The following is a 27,800-nucleotide window of genomic DNA, read 5'->3' on the forward strand; positions in this document are numbered from 1 at the left end:
CCCCCCTGAAGTCACCAAAAGTAGTAAAGAAACTACTTTTGGAAATCAGTGCAGAATCGCAAATGCGGAGGCGCACCGATTTGGACGGTGCCATTGCTGCCCATTTGGCATGCGATTTGACATGTCAAATCACTCCAATGTGAACCAGGGCGCAGTGTCAGTTTTACACATGCGAGAGCAGCAGAATTTTGCACCACAGATCTCACGAGAGGCTGCAAGATGGTGACCAGATGTCATAAGTTGATTATGTTTTGACTAGAGTATTAATAAATTACAATTTTACATGAGGCTCCTAGCTAAATAAAACGCTATAGTTCTCTGAACATCATAACTTGTCAAGTAATGAAAATGTAAGCTTTATTTAAGACGTTAAAAGCAAGATGCGTGTTAACATTGTTTTTAAGTATACCCCTCCTAACGCAAATACCATAATGATGGTTCCTAAAGGAACATGTGTGATTATTCTTGCTTCCAACAGGAGTATTTACTAGAAAATGCAAGCGTTTTGTTTTTCATGTTTTCCCCTAGCAAAATTTGAGAAATCATTAGCTTTAACGAAGGGATATAGACAAGAACTGAAGTGGCTTTAAGGGCCCACAGAGCTCCTCACTGGTACAGTAGTTTAGTGATGCCATATGTATGTATCACTCATTATGCTTAAGATAATTCTGCAGCTGGAGAAAAGAACACATGAGTACACTGTTCACTGTTTAATTTCAATGGTATGCCCTAATTTGTGAGACCGTGCATATAAGGTGCCCTTAAAAGTGTTTTTGACAGTCAACACACAGTGCTGACAGGGAAATCCCTCCTGCCGAGCCATTGCATTCTCCTGGCAGGGTGCATAGGAAACTGTCTCCGCTGGGAGAAGACTAGTGGCTATAGCAGCCGCTAGCGATGATCGCAAGTAATTACAGCAGGCTGGTTGTACCCAAGTTGATAGATCAACTTGGTACATTTAGCCTGCCCACACAGGATTTGAACAGTCTATGGCTCATCTAAGAGAAGTGGCCAGAACTAGAAAAGGGGAAAACAGTCCAGTCTTCAAGTGGTTAAAAATCCATGCAGCACCAAAATGCCTGGTACGGTGGCACCATGCGCTTTGGAAAATGCTTTAATTTTGGCAAGATGTGTGGGTGTGTAACTAAACGAATGGCACTGCTGCGTGTCTGTAAAAGAGCAGCACATTTTTTTGTGCATTTTGGGAAAGTGCACAATTTTGCGCAAGATCCTGCATCTCAACAAGTGTGCATGGAGCCTAAAAGTACTGAGGCCAGGCGTAGGCAGGCAACTAGCATTTTTAGAAGGCCAATGTTGGTAGCCTCTGTTATATGGTATAGATTTCTTTTTTTAGTCCAATTTTTTTCATCCTTTTACTTCAAATGGCAAAGATTAATCATCTCCAATATTCGTCTGTAAAAGTGTGAAAATACAAGCTATTTAGCATTAATTAAATTTCATGCATAGTCCTTTTGTGAGGCAATAGACATGTTTCAGCTGTAGCAGAAACTTTTTTTTTTTTTCCTGAAATGTTTTGGCAGCAGAACTATCAAATTGAGTTCTTTTAGAAGCAGACTAAAAGAAATGGGATTTATGAAGCCGGATGCTGTTTTAGTGTTTCAAGAGTAAATGCACTTAAGTTGCATGAAAATCGAGCCTTCTATTTTGGAGGATGCTGCCCATGTCTTCTCTGTAATGGCTCCAAGCCAACTTGTATTGCTTTTTTGTGATTTAACTTTTTACTCTGTTCAAACTGTTTTTTTTTGTGAAAAAAAAAAGGCCTGCAGACCTCTGTTTCTTTCGGTTTCAAGTTGCTGGTGCGTTTACTAATTGCACTAATTTCTGAAAGTATGCCATGTAATAAAGCACTGCGGATAAGATGAACATTTATTCCTGAAAATGGCTTGGTGAAATTGCTCTGAATTAAAGCTGAAGTTTAGTCAGATATTGATCTGGACGGGTCTTCTGTGATGCTGGAGTGAAAAGCTCTCGACAAGAACCTCCCCTCTCCGTCCTCCCTCCTTCCATTGAGTAACGCCTTTCTGTGCTTTCTCTGCATGTACAATGATGTGTAAATACAGAAGAACCAGATTTGCAGGATCCCTCCACCTGCCCTCAATTCAGATTGTTACAGGCATTGAAAGCCATGAGAGAATGTTTCTTACTGGAAGAGGGGTTCAATCCTCGGGAAAACTATTCACAGCAGCTTCATGGAAGACCTAAAGCAAGCAATAAAAGTGTCACTAAACTCAGAATTATTCACCTCCCAGCTATGCAGTGGTGGCATCCCTTCCTGTTCTCCCTGGTGTTGGGTTTGCTGGAATTACCTCCCACGCATAGGAGGCGGTTGGTCTGCCTTAGCTGGAGTGTGGTGGGACTGAACGCTGAGCTGCGCATGCATAACTTTGTGCATTCAGTAGACAGTAAGCAGGCATGGCATGTCTCTTCTGCAATACAAAGTTACCTGCTTGCAGTTTAATGCTTAAAGTGGATGTAAACATCACATATACCCAGTGAAGTGAACATCCTCAGATGATAGAGATAAAACAAATCTCCCTACACAAGTTTTACATGCCTATCTGCTGTCTTCAGCTTTATATACGGTTTAGAAAGTGCAAGTCGTGTTAGACTTTTCACTTCCTGTTTCAGCAGGGGGAGGGGAGTCTTGACACTGTGAGACAGCTGATTGAGGAGGGGGGGGGGTCCCTTTTCTCCATAGGCAGAGAATTGCAGAGCTGTGCTGTGAATTGACCAGCTCTCTGCTAATCTATTTATAGCACCCACCCTGACAAAAATTTCAGGCAGATTTTATCACAGTTGACAGAACTTGTCACAAGTTATGATGCTGATAGTACGGGACATAGGGCTTTGAAGAGCGATAAGAAAACACTGCAGATATGTGCCCAGCTCAAATTTCATGAATCAGGTTTACATTCACTTTAAACTTTGTTGCGCTTTAACCCCTGCAACACTGGAAAGTCAAAAACCAGAAGAGTATAGCGCATCCGTGCAGTGAATATTTCTACAGAATCCAGCTTGGCTGCACAATATGGGACGTGACGTCAAAGGAGTTGTCTCCCTAAAGCTGTTGAATTTTTTTTTTTATATGGTTAAACTTTAGCTTTCAATTTTCTCTGAATCAAATTAAGGTGCTGGCAACTATATTAATGTTGGGCATTGGCAGCCGTGCACCATGGTAGTTATTGTACAGTAATTCCAGCTCATAGATCACTATACTTTAACAATGAAACCTTGGTCAGTTTAATTTATTGGCATAGGCACTGAAGCAATCCATTTCTTCCAGGCCTATCACGTATTTGGTAGGAGAATGAGATTAGCTGTAACACATTTGGCATGGACTACCCCCCAGTGTGTGTGTGTGTGTGTGTGTGTGTGTGTGTGTGTGTATATATATATATATATATATATATATATAATGTGTGTGTGTGTATATATGTGTGTGTGTGTATATGTGTGTGTGTGTGTGTGTATATATATATATATATATATATATATATATAGCATTTGATTTTTTTTCGTCCGTTAAATCAGCTTGTGTTGTGTAATATTATTCATTGTAAATAATGTTTAGCAGTACCCAAACATGATTTCGCTGTGTAAAGTACAAATCTACAGTACAGGATCCAGGCTTATGGGTTAGTACTGTCCACTGATTAGACGCTGGCAATGCTTTTGAGGACATGTCCCCAGGGTGTTGTCCTGTAACCCTACTGCTCTGACTCCCCAATTTTTGCTGGTGTCTTTTTCACCAGAGCAGGACCATACTTTAAGTTTCTACATCTGATTCTAGCTCCATTTCAGGCATGTAAACAAGTGGCCTACTTGAGTAAGGCAGAGTTTTCTGCAGCTGTCACAATTTCTGACAACTATAGGCTTTAATACAGCCATCACTGTCTAAGGCTCAAAACCACCTGGCTCCTTCTCCCAATGTCTCTAGCAGAGTTGGAAAGAGGCGTGAAGAGGACCTGGAGACTGTGTTAGAGGCAGCAGTGGCAAACTTTCGCCAAAAGGCTCCTATACACCTGATGTTAGAGGTTCAAATTATATGCTTGCTTCTACGGTGTGCAAAAGCCTCAGTGTTGTCTCACTTGATTCACCTCTGTCTCGTAGGGTGGGACTGCTCTGTGCAAAACCATGTTTGTTTTTATTTTTTTATTTTAAGTTACAAACTTATCAATCACATCAAGCCTTTGTTGTCCAGCATTGTAAGGCCCTTATCTTTTTATTTTTATTTTTTTCCATTGCTTTTCCAAGTTTTACCAGGTAGACATTCAATGCTCTGCAAATACTGCTTTCCGCCTCAAGGTTTTTGCAGCAACCATGAGTTTGGTCTCTTGACCCTTGTTCCTGGCCTGTTGGCACAGTTCTGCTTTCCTAGCTTTTCACCCGCCTCATTCATTGCTTGCGAGCATCCCAGGGCCTATTAATTTAAAGCCAATGTCCTTTACTGTATTTAGACATAATGTAAGATTAAATTAATTTTGACTTGCCTGCAAATGTCATGCCTTTAAGTACAGGACATGGGATACCCTCCCCTCTATTCCTGTTTTACTCAGTGCTTGCTAAATATCTGGAGACTGAGTGGTAAAGGGTTAAATGGGGTGTGTCCTCACAAGCTTTGCCAGTGTTCCATCACCTGCAGGTACCAGTCTATAAACCAAGGTCCTTGGACTATCAAGCCTGTGTCCTGTAATGTATTTCAAGATCTAAAATGTACAGTAGTAGCTTTTTTGTGATGCAGTTGGCACTCCATATGCTGACTGGGTCTCAGTTGTGTCCCATTAGTAACTTTTAACGCTTGGCCTTTGAACTTTCACCCACAAGATTTGAGGCCAGAATGTGTCTTTCTGTGTACTGTAAACCAGTATACCCACATTTATTTCTTATATTCCCACAGGACAAGAACAAGAAGCTCCGCCCTCTGTACGACATTCCCTATATGTTTGAGGCCAGGGAATTTCTGCGCAAGAAGCTCGTTGGCAAGAAGGTATGAATGATGTGAAAATTTTTGATTTGTCTTTACTGCCATGAGGTACAAACCTGATAATACACTTCCACTGAAAAGCTTAGTCTCATTTGCAATGCCTGCATTTTAGTACGTGGAACCTACAATGTCACTGTAGTTTTAATTTTAAGGTGGTGACAAATATTACTAGCAAATGCCATGCATAGAGGTAAAGCATCCACATTTGGATGCTTAAACAGACTCCGTCATAGCTATATTGTCCTTGAGCCTGTCAATGGCCTTTTTTTTTTCTCCTTCAAATGTGTGTTGCATTCCTCTACAGAGCTATGGGAATAAAAATCTCACTTGATTCAGGTCAGATTCCAGAATGGCGGCAAAACGCAGGACGCGTTTGCGATGCCATTACCTCTCGGTGACTATTGTCGCAGACAAAAAGGGAAAATCCTATATTTGAGAGCAAGAGGTGAGGGGAATTATTCCAACGTAGAGACCAATGTTCTGGTGACAATGATGGACTTCTACTATTTTTGGAAGTTTTCTTCTCGCTTTGTTTCTTTTAAAGGGTAATCTACCCAGTAGGTCACAAAGCAAAAAATAAGCATTGAAAAAAATCTTATATATTGTGTGTGTGTGTGTGTATATATATATATATATATAATACACACTATATATAAGATTTTTTTCAATGCTTATTTTTTGCTCTGTGACCTGATTTTTTTTTTTTTGCAATATCATAGAAACGTTTATTTCAGTAATTCAAAAAGTGAAACTATTTTTTATATAGGTATATATATTGTATGTGTGTGTATTTACACACAAAGTAGTATAATTTTGATTGTGGCTTATAGCTAGTGAAATCCCCAAAATTCAGTATTTCAGAAAATTAGAACTTTTTGAAAGCCAGTGTAAAGTTTCCAGGGTCGGTGATTTGAGGAGCCCTGTAATCTGCTGGTGTTGGCCCACTGATTTTAGCAAGTCCAAAGTCAGTACAGCCCTCTACCAGGAAATTCTAGAGCACTTAATGGTTCCGTCTGCTGACAAACTTTGGGGTAATGTTGATTTCGTTTTCCAGCAGGATTTGGCACCTGCCCACACTGCCAAAAGTACCAATACCTGGTTGCACTTCTTCAATACTGGACATTTTCAGCACTGTAACATTGACAATTGTGCGGTCATGCAGCACTGTAACCAAATTTTTATATATTTTTTTTTCCCCTCCACAAATAGAGCTTTCTTTTGGTGGTATTTGATCACCTCTGCGTTTTTTTATTTTCTGTGCTATAAACAATAGTCCTATCCATTTTGAAAAAAAATGTTTACTTTTTGCTATATCCCAATTTTTTTTTCTTACATTTTTTTCCTCAGTTTAGGTCTGTGTATTTTTCTACATATTTTTGGTAAAAAAATTGCAATAAGCGTATATTGATTGGTTTGCACAAAAGCTATAGCGCCTACAAAATAGGGGATAGATTCCCCAACCCTCCCCCCCTTTCACTGCGATGTTGCTGTGGACACTTTTGAAACTATTTCAGGAACAGTGACACTTGTACAGCGATCAGTGCTATAAATATGCACTGATTACTGTATAAATGTCACTGGCAGGGAAAGAGTTAACACTAGGGGGCGATCAAGGGGTTAACTTTACCTAGGAAGTGATTCGAACACTGGGGGGAAAAGACTGACAAGAGGAGGAAGACCGATCAGTGTTCCTGTATACTAGGAACACACAATCTGTCTCCTCCCCTGACGGCATGTGGATCTGTGTTTACGTTCCTGTTCTGTCACCAATAGCAGGTGCCTGGCAGACATTGCGCCGTGCATCTGCTCGAGAGAGACGCGGCGGGTGCTTTCCCCCCTATACTGCCGGAAGCAAAGGACATCATATGACGCCTGACCGAAGAGACAGTGTTCGCGCGAACGTTGCATGACAATGGGCGGTTAGGGAAGTGCCTAATAATCGTGGTATCACTGTGCTTGATTGGCCAGAAAACTTGCCTGACCTAAACCCCATAGAGAATCTGTGGGGTATCCTCAAGAGGAAGAGGAGACACCAGACCCAACAATGCAGGTGAGCTGAAAGCCACTATCCGAGACCTGTGCTGCATAATATACTGTACACGGACATGCTTTTCGGTAAGCCAATATGTCTGTATTGAAAGTCCTTTTTTTTTTTTTTTAATTGGTCTTATGTAATCTAGTTTTCTGAAAAACTGAATTTTTAGTTTTTACTAGCTGTAAGCCATAATCATTAACATAAAAAATGCTTAAAATGTATCTTTCTGTGTTTAACACATCTATATAAAATGAGTTTCACTTTTTAAAATTACTGAAATTAACCTTTTGATCCAATTTTGAGATGTGTGTGTAATGTTTATAGTTTTTTTTTTTTTTTTTATATATAACCTGTTAAGCTTACCTGCTCTGTGCAATTGTATTGCGCAGAGCGATCCCAAACCTCTTGTTCAGTAGCTGCAAAAACTGTAGCTGTTGACTTTTATTATGTGGACAATTACCTGCCCCAGGATCCAGAACTGTCTGCACCTGGCGCTGGCATCTTAAAACTGTGTCACAGCTAAAATGTAACTTTCTAGATTAAAATACCCTTATAATAACAATGCTTGGTGCAGTCTACTAAAGGTATGCTCTAAACCAGGGGTGCCCAACATGTGGCCCACGACCTCCTGCTCTGGGATAGCAGGTTGGCAAGCTCAGATTGTGAGTTGCCAACCCGCCATCCCGGAGCATCAGTGTTGTGAATAAATCCACTGGTAGAGCTTTATTAAAAAAAAAAAAAAAAAAAAGCTACTGGTGGAAGTAGCCACAATGCCTGGGACAACAGCCAGCGAAACCTGAATGGAAAACTGTTAAAGGTAAGTTTATTAAATCAGTGTATATATGGGCATATCTGTTCTGCAGTGGTTACTGGGCTGCTTTCAAACTGATCCGCAGGTACCTATGGGTTATCTACACTAAGCCATAGACTTCTATTATTACTTGCAAGTTTAGCTTTCAGAAAGTGCACCCCCCCCTCACCCCCTCAGGATATAATAGAAGGCTATGGCAAAGTACAGCTAACCCGCAGGAAAACCACAGGTGAACTTGTCTGTACTCTCTGGGTAAACCACAGCGCATCAGTGTGAAAACAGCCTTGGGCCCATTGACACTTCGGTCTGACCCTCCATTCATCTCTATTGAGCCGCAGATGTAAATGTACATAGAGTAGAGCGGGTTGTAGCCGTGTCAGCTCTGCATATGCAGAGTGGACATGGAACTGTCCTCCTGCTCCACTCATTGTGGCCCGCGACCGGTTACCAAGTAGCTTAAGTGGCCATCGCTCTTCAAAAGCTTGGGCGCCCCTGCTGTAAACTAAGGGCCATTTTGTATATGTGCAGAGTTTTCTTTTTTTAGGAAGTCCCAGCAAGCCGCGGCCATCTCCTGTGTGGGCATCTAAAGCCGCAGTGTATTACTTACTGGATTCCGTGCATGCGGGCTATCCAGCATGCACCTGCCCATCTTGCAAATGCGCAGTGTGGCACGAGCAGTATAATGGCTTATAGCTCGGTTTGCCAATCACCTCCTGGGATTGATGGGACACATCTCCCAGGAGACATTGCAAAACCAGAAATGATGTGCGAGGCCACTACGGAGAATGTGAAGGAAAAAAAGCTAAAATAAAGTGATCCCCCTCCAAAAATAAAAAATAAATCCTGGCAATTTGTTTTAAGGGAACACATTAGTGCTGGATGGTAAGGCATGTAAAATGTGGGTGAAACTCCACTTTAAGTTAGGAAACTGATAGTGAAGCCTTGCGACTTCACACCTAGCTTCCAGCTGTGCATATGTGGGCAGCTCTGCACTTTATGAATGATCCTGCATTCTTCTGACAACTGTGCTGTGTCCCAGAAGACTGCAGGAGAAGGGGGTGAACTTCTGCTTGGGTTGCCGCTCTCAAAACTAGATAACCACTCCCCCTCACAAAAAAAGTGCCAAGTGTGAAAGGGTGGGGTATAGGAGGAAGAAGAGCTGCTTTTAACCACTTCCCTTCTCCCACTTATTCACTCTCTATGAACTAGAGAAACTTAGAATTCTGCTATGGACCTGTTCGGCAGTAACTTTATTAAGCTAAAAAGGAAAAAAAAAATTGCGCTAAGCCACTAAAATGTCGTTTACAGCTGCAACACAAAATGTCTGAATACTACACAATAATGAACAGATGAATACAAAAAATGGTGCACTATTCCTTTAAATCATATCAACCTGTGATATGACCAAAAGTGATTAAAGGGATTGTAAAGATAAAAATTTTATTTTTTAAAAATAACAAACATGTTATACTTGCCTCCACTGTGCAGATTGTTTTGCACAGAGTGGCCCTGAACCTGCTCTTCTGGGGTCCCTCGGCGGCTGTCTCTGCTTCCTCCCTCAGATGCTTCTCATGTTCATGCGTGCTCCCTCGCATGGTGAGAAGCATCTGCGGGCGCGCTCCCGTGATACAGCCGGCGGCTGTAGCCGCTCGCTGTATCACACGGCCCCGCCCCCCGGCGCGCCGCGTCAGTGAATGTGATTGACAGCAGCGCGAGCCAATGGCTGCGCTGCTTTCCATCCACTCCAGCCAATCAGCAGCCAGGCTGAACAGTGGAAAGGACGTCGGGGGACGAGCGCGGGACTTTCGAGGGGTCAGGTAAGTAAAACGGAGGGGCTGGGGGCGCCGGGACTGTCAGATGTTTTTTCACCTTAATGCATAGAATGCATTAAGGTGAAAAAACATTTACCTTTACAACCCCTTTAAGTTAAATATAACCAAATATGAGAAAATAGCAAGTGCTAGTACACTGGAATGTGCAATACAATAGAACAATCAAAAAATGAAAAATGCAATGTTCATAAGTCAGCGATCATGTGACTTAATCCATTGCCACTTCAAAGGTTACATAGTTAAATAGATGCCATAGTTGAATAAATCGGGTGCTTCTTACCAGAAAACATGGATTTTGTGTACAGGGATCAAAACCAGCCAGCACGTGTCTTCACAATGGAAGCTTCAATCTTAGAGGTCACAACTGTTCTCTAAATGAAAGCTGCTCATCAGGCAGACATATATGAAGTGCAAACAAGGAGAAGCCTCATAGCATAAAACGTAGGAATATTTATTGAAATAAAAGAAATACACTTACTGCTTGGATTTTACAGCATTATTGTATCTCAAATCAAGCCAGCTGCGATGATAGCACAGTGCACTCCACCAGACACATTTCCAAAGAGTGTGGGGAAGGCAGGAAATTGGCCAATGCCGATTTGTTAAAGGCCAAATATCTGCCAATATATCGGTCAACATCTAATCTCCACTCTATCGAACACTAAAAAATGTTACTTGTACTTTAATCAGAATTGTTACATGAGAAGCAATTATGTCTTTGAGTGTTAGGCCTTGCTTTTATGTATGATTTGTATAAACCCCCCCCCCCCAAAAAAAAAATAAGAGTGATTGGACATGCAATGATTCACAAACAATCAAGCGCTTCTAGTTTGTCAGTGCAGAGATTTACTTCACATATGTATGAAGTGGAGGAAAATGCACTCAATTTCTCTTTGTTTTTTTAGTTAAAAGATGCTATATGTTCCTGAGTTACTGTTGACAAAATGTGAATCCTCTGCAGTGACAGGGCAAGGTCCTTTGCCACCCAAGGCAGCAGCATATGTTGCATGTCCTGCCCTTTTTGTGGCTCCTCCTGTTTTATTGCCCAAGGTGGCTACCTAATGTCTACAATTGTCCACGCATATCTCCAGTTGCTGACATAAGCCTAGCAATTGTAAAAAGGAACTGATATGAAACGGTTTTCACTATTTATTTATAAGGTATCGGTTTGTATTTGCTTCTCTATTTACTGAGCCTGTTATCCAGATAACTTGACAGGCTTTCTGCCCAGTGAAAAATTCTTGGCCCAATACCAGCATCACCCATACGGAAATAGATTGCTAGAGAAAAGTATTTCCAGTTAATAATGTTGAATTATTAGAGCACAATTCTGGTAGTCCATGTTCCCAGTCCTAATGTGACAAGTTTTTGGTTGCCTGGAGATAAACTTAAGTGTTCGTATTTTTTTTTTTTTTTCCTTCAGCCTCAAGAATAGATATAGATATCACTGAGGAAATGACACTTTGCTACATTGTAAAGTAGTGAGTGTACAGTTTGTATAACAGTGTAAATTTGCTATCCCCCTCAAAAATAGCTAAACGCACAGCTATTAATGTCTAAACCGCTGGCAACAAAAGAGTGCACCTCTAAGTGAAAATGTCCAAATTGGGCCCAAAGTGTCTATTTTGTGTGGCCACCATTATTTTCCAGAAGTCTATTCAACACAGTTCACCAGATCTTCACAGGTTGTCACTGGAGTCCTCTTCCATGCCTTCATGATGACTTCATTGAGTTGGTGGAAGTTGGAGACCTTGCACTCCTCCACCTTCTGTTTGAGGATGCCCCACAGATGCTCAATAGGGTTCAGATCTGGAGACATGCTTGTCCAGTCCATCACCTTTACCCTCAGCTACTTTAGCAAGGCAGTGGTAGTCTTGGCGGTTTGTTTGGGGTCATCATGTTGGAATACTGCCCTGCAGCCCAGTCTCTGAACAAAGGTGTTTGTGCTTTGCTTCAATATGTCATAGTACATGTTGGCATTTATAGTTCCCTCAATGAACTGTAGTGCCAACAGTACTCATGCAGCCCCAGTCCATGACACTCCCACCATGCTTGCTTAAGGCAAGGCACACTTGTCTTTGTATGCCTCACCTGGTTGCCGCCATACACGCTTGACGCCATCTTAACCAAATCGTTTTTTTTGTCTCTTCAGACCATAGGACATAGTTCCAGTAATCCATGTCCTTAGTCTGCTTGTCTTCAGCCAACTGCAGGCTTTCTTGTGCATCATGTTTAGAAGAGGTTTCCTTCTGGGACAACAGCCATGCAGATCAATTTGTTGGTGTGTGGTGTATGGTCTGAGCACTGACAGGCTCACCCCACCCTTTCAACCTCTGCAGCAATGCTGGCAGCACTCATACATCTATTTCCCAAAGACTGCTTCTGGATATGACGCTGAGCATGTGCACTCAACTTCTTTGGTCGACCATGGCGAGGCCTGTTCTGAGTGGAACTTGTCCTGTTAAACCGCTGTATGATTTTGTCCACCATGCTGAAGCTAAGTTTCAGGGTCTTGGCAATCTTCTTATAGCCTAGGCCATCTTTATGTAGCGCTACATTTTTTTTTTTTTATCAGTTCTTTGCCATGAGGTGCCATGTTGAACTTCCAGTGATCAGTATTAGTAGGGGTTTTAACACCAAATTTATCAAACCTGCTCCCCATTCACACCTGAGACCTTGTAACACTAAGGAGTCACATGACAACGGGGAGGGAAAATGGTTAATTGAGCCCAGTTTGGACTTTTGCACTTACGGGTGTACTCACTTTTGTTGCCAGCGGTCTAGACATCAATGGCTGTATGTTGCGTTATTTTGAGGGGATGTAAAATTGACACCAATATATAAGCTGTACACTCACTACTTTACATTGTAGTAAAGTGTTATTTCTTTAGTGTTGTCACATGTAAAGGTATAATAAAATATTTACAAAATGTGAGGGGTGTACTCACTTTTGGGCGATACTGTGTGTATTTAGCATGGATGAACCAATCTACAGTTGGGACTATTGTATTTTGACAGCCCCCCCCCCGTGGTATGATAGTACCATTAGTAAGGCACTAATTCAAGCAAAGAAAATTACATACACTTAAAAAAAAAAAAAAAAAATGTGTAAATTCCGTTATATATCAAGAGATCTTACTCCCAAGTGGAAGAGTGCATGAACCTCATGCACACAAAAGGTTAAAGTAAATAAAATTAATTTAACATAAATAGTCCATCAAGTGAATGTCTAACAGTCCTTGAAATGTGTAATATCAATCACAATTCCAAACTTGAGGTGACGTAAAAAAGGTGAAATTCAACTTCTGATGTGTAGAATAATACCACCACCACCGTGATAAAGGAGAGAGGAGGCTTACCAAATGACGTGGACTCTGGGCCTCTCGAGTCATATGGGCCTGTAGGTTAGCAAACCAGATAATCATACATCTAGTGTGTAATCTCCCTGCAAGTCTTCAGGTCATGAAATCATCCGTAGCGATCCTCCTATAGTGCTCATCCTACGAAAATAGGGGGCTCAGGTATAAAAGACCATGGAAGTAGAAAACTAGCATAGCGTGATACCGTTTTAACATCCAATTTATTAAAAAAAATAATAATAAAATTACACTCACATTTGGTTCAATCATAATAACATAGTCAGAAAATAGCGATGTCTGTAAGGGGGTCCACCCGGCGCGTTTCAGCTAAACAGTAGTCCTCTCGGGTGTGGACCCCCCAAACAGCATCGCTTATAAGTACAAAATGACCCCAAAATAACCAATGACCCCAGAAGCACTTGGCACTTCCGGTCACATCTTCCGGAAATGTATATATTAACCACTTGCTTACTGGGCACTTAAACCCCCCTCAGTCCCAGACCAATTTTCAGCTTTCAGCGCTGATGCATTTTGAGTGACAATTACGCGGTCATACAACACTGTACCCAAATGAAATTTTTATCATTTTTTTCCCACAAATAGAGCTTTCTTTTGGTGGTATTTAGTTACAGCTCGGAGTTTTATTTTTTGCTAAACAAACAAAAAAAGATGCAAAAAAAAAAAAAAAAATCATGTTTTAATAGTTTGTTATAAAATTTTGCAAACGGGTCATTTTTCTCCTTCATTGAAGTGCGCTGATTAGGCGGCACTGATAGGCTGCATTGGTGGGCACTGATGGGCTGCATTGGTGGGCACTGATGGGCTGCATTGGTGGGCAATGATGGGCTGCATTGGTGGGCACTGATGGGCTGCATTGGTGGGCACTGATGGGCTGCATTGGTGGGCACTGATGGGCTGCATTGGTGGGCACTGATGGGCTGCATTGGTGGGCACTGATGGGCTGCACTGGTGGGCACTGATGGGCTGCACTGGTGGGCACTGATAGGCATAGTTAAGGCGGCACTAATAGGCACAGATAAGGCGGCACTGATGGGCAAAGATGGGCACAGATAAGATGGCACGGATGGGTGGCACGGATGGGTGGCACGGATAAGTGGCACGGATGGGTGGCACGGATGGGCACTGATAGGTACCACAGATAGATGGGACTGATGGGCACTGATAGGTGGCACTGATAGGTGGCTATGATAGGTGGCACTGCTGGGCACTGGGCGGCACTGCTGGGCACTGATGGGCGGCACTGGGGTGCAGCACCTTTGAGGCAGATTTTGGGTGGCACTGTGGGTGGCACTGCTGGGTGGCACTGTGGGTGGCTCTGTGGGCACTGCTGGGTGGCACTGTGGGCACTATGGGCACTGCTGGGTGGCACTGACAGGGGGGCACTTACTTTATTTCAGGATGGCACTGCGGGTGGCAGGTGGGCACTGGCAGGGGGCAGGTGTCCGCTTGAATTGCTGGCCGTGATCGGGACTGATGTCCCGAACACGGCCGCCGGCGATCGGCTTTTTTTTTTCTCCTCGTGCTGTCAGCGCGAGGAGGAATACTAGCCGATTACCGGCTCCGTTTTATCACATGATCAGCTGTCATTGGCTGACAGCTGATCACGTGATAAGGGGTCGGGATCGACCCCTTACACGGATCGGTGATCAGGCGAGTCTCACGGACTCGCCGATCACAGAGCGCGCCGCGTGCGCCCCTCAGGGGGCGCGCAGGCCGCTCGTAACCGGGACGACGTCAATAGACGTAGTCCCGGAAATGTAGGTCCGCGCTAATGCCGTCATTTGGCAATAGCGCGGATCTGAAGTGGTTAAAAACTTACATATAGCATCATCCCCATCAGAGATGTCCGCCAAATATCCAAAATATAAATGAAACTGTGAATATTTGGATATGAAAGATTTTCCACATCTTAGGCATAAATTATTATCCATACTGTGTCATAACCAAGCCTTGTTCTGATCACGAGGCCTGGCCAACCAAACGCCAGCATGCAGCATAGTCAAGCCTCGTTTTGGAAACCAAGCCTCGCTCTGATTGAGGCCAAGCCTCATATTAGCATCCGTCCTGTGTCGTAACCAAGCCTCGTTCTGATCACGAGGCCTTGCGGGAGATTACACACTTAGATGTATGATTATCTAGTTTGCTAACCTACAGGCCCATATGACTCGAGAGGCGTAAGCCTTCCTCTGAGTCCACGTCATTTGGTAAGCCTCCTCTCCCCTTCTTTATCGTAGTGGTGGTATTATTCTACACATCAGAAGTTGAATTTCACTTTTTTTACGTCACCAAGTTTGGAATTGTGATTGATATTGCACATTTCAAGGACTGTTAGACATTCACTTGATGGACTATATATGTTAAATTAATTTTATTTACTTTAACCTTTTGTGTGCATGAGGTTCATGCACTCTTCCGCTTGGGAGTAAGATCTCTTGATATGTAACGGAATTTACATTTTCTTTTTTTTGAAGTGTATGTAATTTTCTTGAATTGGTGCCTTACTGGTTCATGTGGTTTGTTGCCACCTAAGTGCCACACTTTTTTGTTTTAATTTTTGCATCTTACTGTGTAGTCTTAAGTAGTGTTGGCAGCTGGGTAGAGCACGTCTTTTCACAGCGCAGTATTTTTTTACACTTTTTTATTAAAGGAGATTTGAGAGCTGGATCTAAAATTTTCAGACAAAAAAATCTGATTGGACATTTTCCAATAGTTTGTAGAGAATTCCGACGGACAAAGTGCCACTCATGCTCAGATCAAATTGCGAGACCAAAGCTATTGGCTACTAGCCTCTACGTAGTCCCGTCATATGCAACAAGCGTGTCTATGTTCCGAACGATCGGATTTTCCGACAACTTTGTCCGACCGTGTTTATGCAACACCAGTTTCTGACAAAATCCATTGGAAAAAATCCAACGGATTTTGTGGTTGGAACGTCCAACCGCGTGTACAAGGCATTAGTGTGAAACTGCCTGCCAGTACGATGTGTGAGCAGACCGCTTACACTGACTGTCGGAGTCCTGCATGGCACCCACGTTTTGCTGATCACAGAAGTAATGCTTTCCAGGCTCCTACAATAAAAAAAATGTAAAATTGCTACCTGCAATAAGTGCATTTATTAATTTTTTTTTTTTTTTTTTTTTAAAGTGAACTTATCCTTCAACACATTTATAGGCAAGGAAACCAGTGGTCAATCACTGTTTGCATCTCCAATATGCATAAGTATTGGAGGTACCTGGAACAATATTCAACAGCAGATTTAATGAGTTGTTTGGTCTAGATCAGGGATATGCAATTAGCGGACCTACAGCTGTTACAGAACTACAAGTCCCATGAGGCATAGCAAGACTGATAGCCCCAAGCATGACACCCAGAGGCATGATGGGACTTGTAGTTTTGTAACAGCTGGAGGTCTGCTAATTGCATATCCCTGGTCTAGATCATTCAGACGGCTCTGTAGAGATGCCACAATAAACAAAAGTATACCTACTATCCAATTATCTTAGAACTTTAACATTTCTATTATCTGCAGTGATATGGCGGATTTTAGACCTTGATAGACCAAACATTGCTACTTTGACAGCTGAGTATGATGTTACATTGTCATTCCGAATCTTGGTAAAAGTGATTCTCCTACAGGATGTGTTTTAAAGGTTTTCTTAATAATAAAACGGTGATGGTTGTTGAAACTATTCAGGATTTCTCAGCTGCCTTATTGTAGAGATGTTCTGCTATTTTAGTGCAAATAGTGACTGTGTGTAAAATGTAATAAAAAGACACCTTATTTTGAAAAGGGATTTAGATCTGGACTTGGTTTACCCTCTTAAACATGTACATGTGATGTCCCGCTAAGTTTTTGGACCTTAATAAAATTTCCTTCCACACTGTACCCTATTAATTGGTCTATCTGCATATGTTCAAGTATTCTTTATTCTTAATGACACCCATAAAGCCCTAAACACAGGCCGACGACATTGTGTGTTCTCTACAGTAACACACATTTCCTCAGCTTGTAGCCTTTTGCTGCACTCCTCAAGGGAATATTACCAGCAGTAGTGATTTAATTCACACTATGACTGGTTGACCTTGAAAACTCACCAGTGCATAGAATATGTAGTAGATGTTTTGAGCCAGGCTGAGGTTGTCTTTTTTTTTCTTTTTTTTTTTTTTTTTTTTTCCAAATGGGAATTTTGGTGCCGAAACAAATGCAGGATGCACTTAGCCGAAAACCAAAAAAAGGATATATATATTACTTAAAGAGGAGGTCCACCCTAAAGTGGACCTTCCGCTCATCGGAAACCTTCCCCCCTCCGGCGCCACAATTGGCACCTTTCAGGGGGGAGGGGGGTGTAGATACCTGTACAGTACAGGTATCTGCACCCACTTCCGGGATAGCTCTCTGCGGAAAGGGGCGTAGATTATGCCCCTTTCCGCAAGTGCCCCGCTGCCTGCTGGGAAACACACAGATCCCAGAGGCAGCGGGGACCGTCCTTATTGCGCAGCGCGACTCGCGCATGCGCAGTAGGGAACTGGGAAATGAAGCCGAAAGGCTCCATTTCCTGATTCCCATACCCAAGATGGCGGCGGCAGCACCCGAGAGACGATCGAGAGATCGGCTTCGGGTGCCGACATTGCGGGCGCGCTGGACAGGTAAGTGTCACTATTTTAAGTCAGCAGCTGCAGTATTTGTAGCTGCTGGCTTTAAAAAAAAAAAAAAAAAAAAAAACGCGGAGTCCCGGCGGACTCCCGCTTTAAAGGATAAGTTCACCTTTAGAACATGTTCCACACCTGATGTCACAATTTAAAAAGGGTTTAGCCCTGCGAGGATCCACCCTAATGGTCACGTCTAGTTTATAATTTCTTTAAAATACAGAATTTTTGTTGAGTGTCTCACAAGATGTTGGTGACCATTGCTTATCTTTTTGAAGTAAGCATATGAGATTTTTTGCACGTGGTGTAGAGGGCGCATGCCGTAGGAGCTGTGTTTGGACACAGCGGGAGCCAATCGGCGGGTCTGGTGAACCGCCAATAATTCTGTGGGGAGAGGGAGCAGCATTTTGTAAACAAGGCAAATGCGCTGATCTGGTCAGGGAGCAAAGGAGAGATCTCCCGGCGGACTCCCGCTTTAATGTGAATTTGTTGACCATTATTGTCACCCTTAGTGCAAGATAAGCTCAAGAAAAATGCAGTCTGATTATCTCTTGTATCATGTCCTCTGTCTCTATCTCTTGTATCATGTCTGCAATCTCTTAAACTTAAACACACTGCTAATAGTTTTGGCAAAATTTCCCTTTGATACACCTCTAGCAGACATGATATGGGAGATGGTCAGAGACTGCAGACATGATGCAAGAGATCAATGCAGCCTCACCGGTGCCCAGATCAGAGCGGCGATCTCTCACTGTGTCACGGAGCTGGATTTCAATTTCCTGGGCCTGGTGGCCGCAGTAACAATGCCCTGCCTCCTGTGATATGTCACTCTGATTCAGTGTTCAGTCTATCACAGGAGGTGGGATATTGTTACTGCGGCCACCCAGGCAATACAGCTCCGTGACACACAGGGAGATAGCTGGTCTGCGGGAGGGGGACGGATGACACCCCCTGCTCTACTATTGTCGTCTTGCACGGTGGAAGGCTTCCTAGCCAGAACACTCCAGTTAGTGCTCTCAGCCATTGGCTGAGAGCCACTGAAAAAAAAGCCTAACCCTGGTAGAAAACTTGCAAACGGCAACAATATATGTATTGTGGTCAGCGAGTATGTATTGTTTTGTTTTTCAATTAAAGTGTGTTTTTTTTTTTTTTCCACGCAAAAAATTGGTTGAAAAACCGTACCGCCATTTTATTCCCTAGGGTCTCTGCTAAAAAAAAAGAGGGTTTTAAGTACCGCAGGGCTTGACAAATTTGCTTGGAATCTAGGAGCCAGGTCGGTAACGGCGATCCGAACTGTCCCTGGCCTGACATGGAGACGAGTGAGGGGAAGATGGATAAGGAAATTATTCCTCAATGAGGAGGTAATTGAAAAAAATTGTCAAAGATAAATTGTCAAAGATAAATCGCTACCAAGAGCAACAATCCGCTACGCTGCATGGCAGGTTTTCCAGAAGCAGTAAGTGTGAATCGGTGACCAAAGAGGACATCTGGCAGTTTCTGGGACTCATCCTTCTTCAGGGGGTGATGGGGAAACCACTCCAGAAATTGGTTGTTTGGCACCGTGATGTCAGAATATCGGTTTTCCCTCATGAAGTATTTCCACTTCAGGAACAATGAAGAATTTGAGGCCACGCATCTTGCGCCCAAACAAAAAAAAAATTTGGGAGGTATGACAAATTGTGACCAATTTCCAGCGACCTACGTGCCAGAAAGGGACATCAGCGTGGATGAAAGTTTGATAGCCTATAAGGGATGCCTAAGCTGGATACAGTTTATTGCATCCAAAAGAGTGCAGTTTGGCATCAAATCTTACATGCTCTGCGAATCATCCACTGGGTACGTCTGGAATTCGGTAATTTTCCCTGATAAAGGCACAAAGTTCAACCCTAGGTACAGCGGCTATGGGATGGCCACATCATCTGTCCTTACACTGCTGGAGCCATTGCTTAACCAGGGATATTGTGTGAGTATGGACAATTTCTACACGTCTCCGGAACTGTTTGAAGTTTTGCTACAAAACCAAGACTGATGCGTATAGTACCGCTAGGCCTGATGTGACGTGCTAGCTTTGTTTGCCATGAAAAAACTAAAAACCGGAGAAATAGTTGCCTGGCAGAAGGGTAAGAGGATGGTAATGCGATAGCGAGACAAGGATGTGTGTCATGAGTACTGTGCACGATACCTCCACTGCCATGGTCCACACAAAAGGTGGGAAAGATGTGCTGAAGCCGCAAGTCGTGATAGACTATAATAAGACTATGGGAGGTGTCAACAGAGCCGATCGGGCAATGACATTTTTATCCAGCTATGCGCAAACTGCAAAAAAAAAGTAGCTGTGAACAGACCTGGACGACGTGATCAACCCAGAACGCCTGACCGGTCGTCGCTTTATGGACTACATACCGCCAATCGCAAAAAAGCTGCACCTACCAGAATGTGTGTGGTTTGCTGTTCAGAGAGATGGCAATGGAAGGAAAGTCTGAAAAGCAAGCAGCATCCATTGTCCGGATTGTGATGTCGGACTGTGTGCTGTACCTTGTTTCAAAATTTATCACACTCAGGATGTTGAATTTTCTTTGACAAATTTCATTGTTTTGTATTACATTATTGAATAAAATTATATTTATTAGATTATAATTCATAATTGTGTTTCAAAATGTTAAAACATCTGTGATGTCTACTAGAGTCTTGGTCAGGTTTAAGTAATTACTAAGAATTGCAGGCCTATAGCACATAACACCAAATTTCCATGCAAAAAATTGTACTGCTTTTGGTACAAATTTCCTGACATCATACCGCCAGGGAGGTTAAAGGTAAGCCCAATGAGGAAGATGCAGTAGTTGAGGTGAGAGCCAGTTTATACTGTATAAAAAAACCATAACATAAGGTTCACATCCAATATTTATATACAATTATAGTAATTTGATGTAACGCATAATTAAAGAAGGTGCATGTTCAAGTCGGTAAATATTTTGTATAAACAGGTCATGTTGACTGAAGCCTTGTCTATCTTTACATCAGTCTGTTGTACAAAGGAAGAATTACAAGGCCTGTTGCTGTTGTGTAGACACTTCAGTCTATGGCATATATAGTAAAGGCCTTTTTAAATCTAAATGCACTACTGCCTATGGTCAAGAGCGACAAACTAGAAATGGACAGTTGTGTCCAGAGGCTCTGTAGAGTAAAAGTATGCCCTTCATGTTAAATGCAAAAGAAAAAAAAAACTTAGGCTGGCTGAGGTGCCCCTGGGCACATTTCTTATAATGCAGTCTTCACTTTGCCTGCTCCCTTCAGCACTTACTGTACTTGAGCTGTCCTTTTTGTAACATGAGCACTTAAGTAAATATTAAAACAAGAAGAGATTTCTAATGGAGCAGCACGAAAGTGCTGCAAATATTGTTGTTTCTCTATTAGATAAGGTTGAACTGACTGACCTGCTTTGATTATGCTGTGTGTGCTGATACTCGGTCTTGCCTTTTGGTCCTACATCAGATAATGGTTTCTGAAAGACACAGATCACACATTACACACACTACAAACATTTATGTTGCAAATAAAAGTAGTCAAAATAATGTATACTGTTATATACATGTACAATGTTGGGGAAGGGATGTGTGTGTGTATGTATGTATGTATGTGTGTGTATATAAATATATATATATATATCTATATCTATATATCCTTTTGCGTCCCCCTATTTTTCAGATTTTAAATCTCTTTGATTCCCTGTGACCAGGACAAGACGTGAGGAGGATTCTCCCCAACTGGAACACAGACCAGCTGGTGTGAGGCAATACTGCATGCAGCAGGTCCACTATCTTACTCCACCCCTAGGGCTGGCCATAGATGGATTCATGATTTTTTTTTCTCTGAACAGTCAGTTGGCTTAGTGAAAAAATTCCTTCATCCACACAAGCAAACGGGTTTGAGGAGTCCTCCCTGCTGAAACATTGTATTCAGACAGCAGGAAGAGTCTGCTGTAAGAAAACACTGATCAGCGGCAGCAGACCTTTTGGCATCTCTTTACCAGGGGATGGGTGATTCTTCTGCAGCGGAGGGCCTGTTCTCGGATCCATTTGTTTCTCCTATCCTCTGTCAGGTAAAAGTTCCTAGTAGGAGGAATTGCTACACTCTTCAGTGGTTATGATTCTTGAAATCATATAGTGGGTAGCCAGGTTTTGTGTTTGCCTCTGTGACTTTTTTTTTTTTGCGATTATATAAACAGAAAAAAAACAACAATATTTTCTACTTTTTGTTATAAGAAAAATCCAATAAACTCAATTTTTAGTCTTACAGGACAATGTATTAAGCCACATGTCTGGTAAAAAAAAGTCAATAAGCGTAATTTATTGGCTTGTGCAAAAGTTATAGCGTCTACAAACTAGGGTAAATTTTCTGGAATTTACACTGTTGCAAAGCCTGAAGGCAGTGCTTGGTTTTTAGAGTCCTCTACGCGGCTAGGCTCCTAAAGTCTCTCACGTGGTATCCCCATACTCTGGAGAAGCAACAATGTATATTGGGGTGTAAATTCACATATGCCCATGGCATGTTTGAGCAATATATCATTTAGGAACAACGTTCTGTAAAAAAATAAAAATAAATTTTTTTTTCCAGAAACTTGTGGCAAAATATAAAATAATCCATGGACTCAAGCAGCAGAATGTATTTTGGGGTGTCATTTCACATATGCCCTTGGCATGTTTGAGCAATATATCATTTTGTGACAACTTTATTCCAAAAAAAATTTAATTATTTTCCCCGCAACTTGTGGCAAAATATAAAATATTCCATGGACTCGACATGCCTCCTAGCAAACAGCTTGTGGTGTCTTCTTTCCAAAATGGGTTCTTTTGGGGGGGTGTTAAACTGTCCTGGCATTTTATGCACAACAATTAGAAGCTTTTTGCTTACATGAAAAATATTTTATTTTTTATTTTTGCAAGAAAATTACTTTGAAATCCCAAACATTATGTTTTTTTAAAGCAAAGGCCCTACAGATTAAAATGGCGGGTGTTGCATTTTTTCACACAGTATTCTCGTGGCGATTTTTCAAAAACATTTTTTTTTTGGGAAAAAACACACTAATTTTAATGCACTAAAACACACTATATTGCTCAAATGTTTGATGACATAAAAAAGACTATCTTAGGCAGAGTACATGGATACCAAACACGTCATGCTTTTAAAATTACGCACAAATGTGCAGCGGCGACAAACTGCATACATTTTTAAAAGTCTTTACAGGTTACAACTTTAGATTTACAGAGGAGGTCTACTGCTAAAATTACTGCCCTTGATCTGACCTTTGCGGTGATGCCTCGCATGCATAGTGCAATTGCTGTTTGTATATGATGCCAGACCGACTCTTCCGTTTGCATTTGGGTGAGAGTAGGGGGGGGGCGGGTGCTTCTTCTTTTTTTGTCCCCCTATGATGGCAATAAGTAGTGACAGGTACTTCACAACTAATTTATGAGATAACTGCCCTGTTCTCTATAAATACAAACGCTCACAAAAATATGTATAAGATGGAAGCAGTGAAATTTAAATAAAATAGACACTCTTGTTATACAAAAAAGTTTAAGCAGCCGCTTTTAAAATTATTCAAAACTGAATAACATCACACCTATCACATAAACAAATCTCCAAAACGTGCAGATCTAGCAGTGCTGATCAATTATTTAAACATCTATTTCTTTTGTGTGGTAAAGACAAAATAAAAGGAATCAGTTCAGTCCATATAGCATAATATAAGAATGTGTTATCCACAAAATATATGCTAAACAAGGTCAGTCACTTTATAATAGAAGATGAAGTAAGCCGCTGATACCAATCAAATTCACCTCCATACGCGCAGAAGGAAAACGCCCACAAGGGGATGTGTGAAAGGAAACTCCCCTTTGGTATTGCTCTTAAAGAGGAAGTAAACCCTGATGAGTTTACTTCCTTTCATTCCCTGTAAAGGTAAAGCATAATGGGCTACTATACATCGCATAGTAGTCCATTATGTGTCACCTACCTGACACAGGAGCCAGCGAAGTCACTGATGTCCCCTGTAGTCCGGCGCATCCATCTTCTCGTTTGTCTCGCTGCTCTGACGCTGTCATTCGCGAAGCCCCCACTCATGGCATATCGCCGTTGACCGCGGCGCGCGCTGTGCGCCGCTGTCTACGGCGCATGCGCTGTAGACAGCGGTGCCTGTCTTACGGCAAATATCTCCTAAACCGTGTAGGTTTAGGAGATATTTCTTGGACCTACAGGTAAGCCTTAATCTAGGTTTATCTGTAGGTCAAAGTTGGTTGTAAGGGTTTACAACCACTTTAACGAGATCTCCAAGTAGTATACACTTTTTGTACCAGCGTTTGGCCTTACGGGCAACTAGGTATGGTTGCACCTCCCATATTTTGGTTATATTCGTAGACAGAGGGGTTTCTCCACAACAACCATCGTGTCTGCGTGAGGGGAGGACAGAGCGAAAACATTCTTACCTCTCCACTTCACAGCGAGCAAATTATTAGACTTCAAGCAGGCTCTCCCCCAGCCTAAGATGGGAATCTACAAGCCTTTGGGGTAAGATCGCACGGTGCCACATGCACCAATCTGATGATCAAACAAGTGACTAAAAAGTGGCACGCTCGTGTAATAATTGTCCACATACAAATGGTAACCCTTTCCGAATAAGGGTGACACCAAGTCTCACACAATTTTTCCAGCACTCCTTATGTAATTTGGCAGTTCTCCGGCTCTACGTGACTATCTCTTCCCTCGTAAACCCATAAAACTATGTATAGCCTGTGGCCCTGTCACAGAGCTTGTACATCTTGACCCCATATCTGGCATGCTTGAAATGTTTTGAAAGAAGTGCGGCCAGAAAATGTAATCAGACTCAATGCAGACAACTTGATCGGGAGTAAACAAGGCTGCAAAATGTTGGTTGTAGGGGATTACGAGGTGCCGAATTCTGTAGAGCCGATCGTATCCAGGGTCTCCACGATGACGACAGTGTTCATTTTCATTGAAGTGCATGAACTGCAAGATCTACTCGTATCGTGCCCTGGTCATGGAGGCAGAGAACATGGGCGTATGGTGAATTGGGTCAGTGGACCAATATGACCGCAACTCCCGTTTTAGTTATGGCCATGAGGAGGGATAGGCCCAAAAAGGTCTTAAATTCGGAAACTAATTGGGTTTCCAATCTCTGGCAAGGGAGGACAGCTGGGCATTAGTGGCGATGAATTGACCAGCATACAAATTTGGTCCACAATAGATCTATAGAGATCTTCTGTGATAAACGGTGAATAGAAATCAAGTGACGTAAAATCAACTGTTTCCACCTGAATTCCAGGTTGGCCAGTGAATGGGGGAAGTACGGGTGCTGCAGAAGTGGTGGTCTCCCAATTAGGATTGGCAAATTCTGCAGGAAGGGCACAACGAGCCCGTCTTTGTGCTCTTGGTGGCAGCGGGGACACTACTTGTGCTTGCCACCTCGTCGGCTTGAACTGCACTTATGGGACTCTCCATGTAACCACGTGATACTGCAGTGCTGGATGTATGACCAGGGTGTATTAGGCCACTGGTGTTAGCCAGTTCGCCGGGATGAGTGGCACTTGTACTTCTCAGTACCATATGGGAGCCTTGCGGTTCTTGTACCTCAACAATAGCCGAACGGGGTCGGGTACGCCTGACCTTAGCTCCGACGACGGCGTTGTGGTCCCTGACATCTGTCATGGAGCCGCTGTCTACAGGATCGTATTCTTAGCCTGAATCTGACAGATGAGTGGCTTCCTCTTCACTATCTGTCATGCTCAGATACGTGTAGACCTCTTCACTAGTGTACCTTCGATTTGCCATTTTGGGCTCTAAATTTACTGGTACAGTAGTAAGATTCACAGGAAAAAAAGCTCCTAGGTGGTCAGCAACTGTATCAAATGCTACCAAAAACTGTTAGCAATTGCAGGAATTAGGCCTGACTCTGCAAACGTTGCAGTAATGTGTTTAGTGTTTTTTTTTTTTTTTTAAGTGACAGTGATCGATACTTCACTTGAGTGAGCTGGGCGGAGCGGCAAAATGCAAGTGCTGGCAGGTATCTGGGCTGATCCCGCTAACGCTGCATTTTTGGGAACCCTAAACTTCTGGGGATGCTAGTATAGATCTGATCAGATATTGATCCGTTCAGACACTACCACTAAGGGAGGTATATGCTGCGTGCGTGGGTGTTGGTACTACTGGCACTAATCTGACGCTGCCTGGGGCGATGTAGACCCTATCTGACCCTAAAACCTAACTGATAACCAGTGTCACCCGTAACATATGGTGATCACTGGTGATGGGGTGAAGGGATTAACTAGTGGGCAATAAGGGGGATAAAACCTTAGCTTTTTATAGCGTCATCCTCATATACTACCTGACGGTAAACCTAAACAGGCCAACTAACGACATTAATATGACGATCAGAAAGATTAATTAGTAACACTGGTGACAAGGGTTAAAGGGGCTAACTGGGGGTGCATTCAAGGGGTTAAAACTTTATTAGGTGGGTCCCCTAGACCTAAAGAGGCCTACCACTAACAGCGCGAACACTTATAACTGTCACAAAATGACACCAATGCAGTGATCAGTAAAAAAAAGTGAAAACTGCTATTGGTGTCAATGTGACAGGGGATGCATCGGGGTAATTGGGGGGTGATTTGTGTGCTTACGTGTACTGGTGTTAGTGTGCTGTTGGTGTAACTCAGTGATGACTTCTCTCCTCGGGCTCCGCAATGAAAAGTCTTCACAAGGACAGATGACATCACTTCCTCTGCTTCTGAAACTGTAAACGGATTCATTCGTTGAGATCGATCGTAAGGTAGAGGCCATGAATCAGTGGCCTCCCCAACAGGACTGAAAGCTCCTGGAACGATGCCGACTCTCTCAGGCACCAGGGGGAGTAATGTACAGGTAACTTGCTCTGCCTGCCCGTGACATTCTGCCGACTTATATCGGCGTGAAGCGGTCGTCAAGTCGTTAAGCATACCTGCCAGTGTTAACTGGTTTCTCATCTCTGTAAACGATACATTCTTCACAGGAGCTTGTGTTTTTGAAAAACAGACTTGCTGGCTGGATCACCAGATGAAATTGGAGTTAAGTAAAAAAATAAATAAAAAAAATTAGCACTCACATCCAAGAATTTTGTATGCTGTAATATAATCTTTGCTTTTGGGTTTAATACTTTAAGCAGGGTAAATGTGTAACTTTCTGTACCGGTTAGCCTCCCACCTAGAAAACAAAATTAGAAGAAAAGGTAATTTGCGAAGACAGGTGAATATACATTAGAGTGTATGCACCCCACTAAATAGAATTATTTCAAACTAAATAGGAAAAACATAAGTAAATAAAAATAGGCTTCAAAAAAGGGTGAGCTCAGGGCGTAGAGGATGTGAACAAGTTCACCCAGGTGTGTCACGATAGCGAATGAATATTCGCTATTTGTAACAACGAACCTCTTCCCTATCCACCTATATGAGGTGTTCCGTCTGACCGGGGGGGGGGGGTTTGCAGTGTCAACCCCCCCCAAAAAAAAACACCAGCGGTCAATGCACCACAAATCAATTGGCTATTTATTTTTCAGTCACTGTCCCAATTTTAAATGATTAAAGATGGAAGAATCGCTACTGATTTCATAAGATCTCAGATGTAGGTGAAGCGGTAATCCGCATCCACCACTGCCAGCAGTGCTAAAGAAAAATACTACTTGTAGCTGAAATATTTTCGTCTACTAAACTGTGGCATTACTATTCTGAAGTGTTTTCCATCTGTTGCTCTGAAACAGAAGTAACATCTCTGCCAAAATAAATTCGCAATTGCATTCCGCCTTCCCTCTGTAGGATCTGGCATCACCGATTTGTGTACAATATGCCAGAGCACCTTACATGTGTATTGCACAATATAGTAGATGGTTGATGTGCCCTAACAGGACTCAGAATGCATACACATATGAATGACATGTAGCCATAAACCTGTTAAAGGGTAACTCAACTTTCATGGGGAAAAAAATAGCAAAGAAATAGCGTATACGATTGCGATACAGTTGTATTGTAATTGGATGTTAACC

The 27,800-nt window shown here is 42.4% G+C and overlaps 1 protein-coding gene across 1 annotated transcript in view; it reads left to right on the top strand.

The window, feature by feature from the left end:
* The window catches only part of SND1 (staphylococcal nuclease and tudor domain containing 1), an 840,361-nt gene that overhangs the window by 179,613 nt on the left and 632,948 nt on the right, over window positions 1-27,800 (top strand). The window contains exon 11 of the mRNA XM_077473541.1: window positions 4,919-5,008. Coding sequence (XP_077329667.1) covers window positions 4,919-5,008 — 90 coding nt within the window. The remainder of the gene's footprint in view (window positions 1-4,918; window positions 5,009-27,800) is intronic.

This window comes from Lithobates pipiens, unplaced genomic scaffold, assembly GCF_037356315.1.
Source record: "Lithobates pipiens isolate NorthernLeopardFrog02 unplaced genomic scaffold, aLitPip1_a1.2 Scaffold_8, whole genome shotgun sequence".
NCBI lineage: Eukaryota > Metazoa > Chordata > Amphibia > Anura > Ranidae > Lithobates > Lithobates pipiens.